Source organism: Amphimedon queenslandica, unplaced genomic scaffold, assembly GCF_000090795.2.
Source record: "Amphimedon queenslandica unplaced genomic scaffold, v1.1 AMPQUscaffold_12380, whole genome shotgun sequence".
In the NCBI taxonomy this organism is placed as follows: Eukaryota; Metazoa; Porifera; class Demospongiae; order Haplosclerida; family Niphatidae; genus Amphimedon; species Amphimedon queenslandica.
Genome location: NW_003547383.1, coordinates 11,811 through 14,017, shown reverse-complemented (window position 1 = coordinate 14,017; position 2,207 = coordinate 11,811). Strand labels below are relative to the sequence as shown.

The window sequence follows — 2,207 nt, the reverse complement described above, 5'->3', positions numbered from 1 at the left end:
GATACTTACGCTCATTAGCATAAGGAGGCTCAAACGTGATGTGTCCTATGATGTACAATAGACACTGTAACTGAAGAGCTGCTGGGTGAGACATCACTCCATCCCTGAGTCCTTCCCAGTAATATATAATCTCATTCTCAGCATCTGTAGTATCACCGTGCTCTGAACGAGGGGAGTCTTCTTCCTCTTCAATATCTGAGTCAGGGGCCTCGGGTCTTTCCTCAAGATTATCATCTGCCATTTTGATTGAGTAGGAGAACTGAAACAATGAGCACGCCCACTCATCTGCTCATCAGACAAGTGCAATAGTCCACTAAAATTGTTGAATCAATAGAATCCAGAGTGGATAATTATGATCCACTCTTGATAGAATGACAAATGTATTTTCTCAAGCAAGTATAATAAGATCATCTTCGTTGATTATAGTGATTCATAATACAAGGGTAGATCTATTTAATAGATCTACCCCAACCTCCTTTCACGAAAGCTATAGTCAATAAAACTGACTATTGCTTTTGTGAAAGAATTGGGAACTGCTAATACAGGAATAATAGTCTATTTCGAGTGGATCTACATGAAGTCTCAGGCTACAACTTTATATAGTAAGAGAGAATAGTGGCTCTATTGATAGCATGTGTATCTCAGTGTGAGAATTTGCAGCAACGTTTGGTTCACATAATACTTTTACAAAAAATAAGAAAATAAAGAAATAAATGTGGAATAAAATTAACAAACAAAAACATGGTAAGTGAGGTCATAATGAAAAAATGCCAATAAGACAAACCGCACACAATAATGATAATTACTAGAAACCTAAATAGTATCAAATAACAATTGTACAATTACAATGAAAATAACAATAAGATTTAATTATAAAAGTACATGTTAGAGTACATGTACATGTATAAATAACTGTTATCATACTAACGCCAACTTTCTGCATATACTTCATTTGCCATTTCTAAAAGAACACTCATATATGATAGCTTACCAAACTCTCTCCTATCCAGTACATTGATTTTCTTTAATTTAACTGCATTACAATGCTTCTCCCATAAGTCGTAAAAAGCTTTAACAATTTGATCGTCGAGTAAACGATAATTAAAAGTAAGTTTAAAGTGAGGGACATCAGCTGGTGAGAGAGAGGAGAAGATACTCTGAATCATAGAGAGAAGACTTGGAGTAGAAATGTTCCAATTCATTAAACCAAAATTACGTAAGAGGTAAGCTTTTTCAGAAATGAGGCTAGTGAACAAGTCAATGACATCATCAGATATAGTCATAATGATATTCCATTCCTGAGCACTGACAATACGAAACAATGAAGATATAGCAGATGAGGTTTTATTGAAGAAATGTCCATGTTCTAATGAAAAACTTTTAACTTTAATAGACTCCAGATTTGCAAATGAAGAGAGAACGTCCAGTTCAAAACACACTACTTTGAGAGAATTAAGAACTAAATTACAAGGAAGAAGAGAGGAGAAATGAGGAGAGAGAGTACAATTGGTTAGTTCCAGTGACTTGTTGGATTCTTGCTCGTGATTGACAATGAGTAGATCAGTGAGTGGTGGGAAATCAGGACACTTAAGACATAAGCTCAAGGTAACTGGATTAGGTGAATAGAAAAAATTATGAAACAGTCGGAGAAGAATATTAAAAGAAACTGGGAGTGCAATTCGGCGAGTTTCAAAAGTCAAGTCTTTAAAGTCAGGTCTTAGAAGTAAATCAGAAATACATTGGGTAAGCTGACTCTCTTGTAACACAGCATTCTTATATTGTATGAAAAATGATAGCTTTCTAAGTTCCTGATGATGCTGTAGTATCTCAATTATCAAATGAGATATAGATTCATTTAGCAAAATAGGGAGAGACTTTTGAATCCCATGAAATGAACTTTGAAACATAGGGACATTTGTTAATGGGAAAGGGTTATGTGGTTGCTGGACAGTAGAAAGAGCATCATGTGAAGATGAGTTGACTTCATCAATTTTATAAGAATTATCATCATTGAATTCAAACTCCAGCTCAAGCTGCTTCAAGCTACACTGTGATGGATCTATTAGATATGGGAATGCAATGCTAATTAACTGAGATCCATCTAGCGATATAAATTTGATGGAGCACTTATTCTGTACGAATATGATATCGAATACCTTCTTTATAGATTGATGCATCATTTCATTGCAGCTATGGATTGTGATTGC

At 34.8% G+C, this 2,207-nt stretch overlaps 1 protein-coding gene across 1 annotated transcript in view; it reads right to left on the bottom strand.

Annotated features, from left to right (window-relative positions):
• Positions 1-235: 235 nt before the first annotated feature.
• LOC109587930 (uncharacterized) overlaps positions 236-2,207 on the bottom strand; it is a 6,341-nt gene continuing 4,369 nt past the window's right edge. Inside the window, exon 2 of the mRNA XM_020004139.1 lies at positions 236-2,207. Coding sequence (XP_019859698.1) covers positions 924-2,207 — 1,284 coding nt within the window. The 3' untranslated portion in view covers positions 236-923.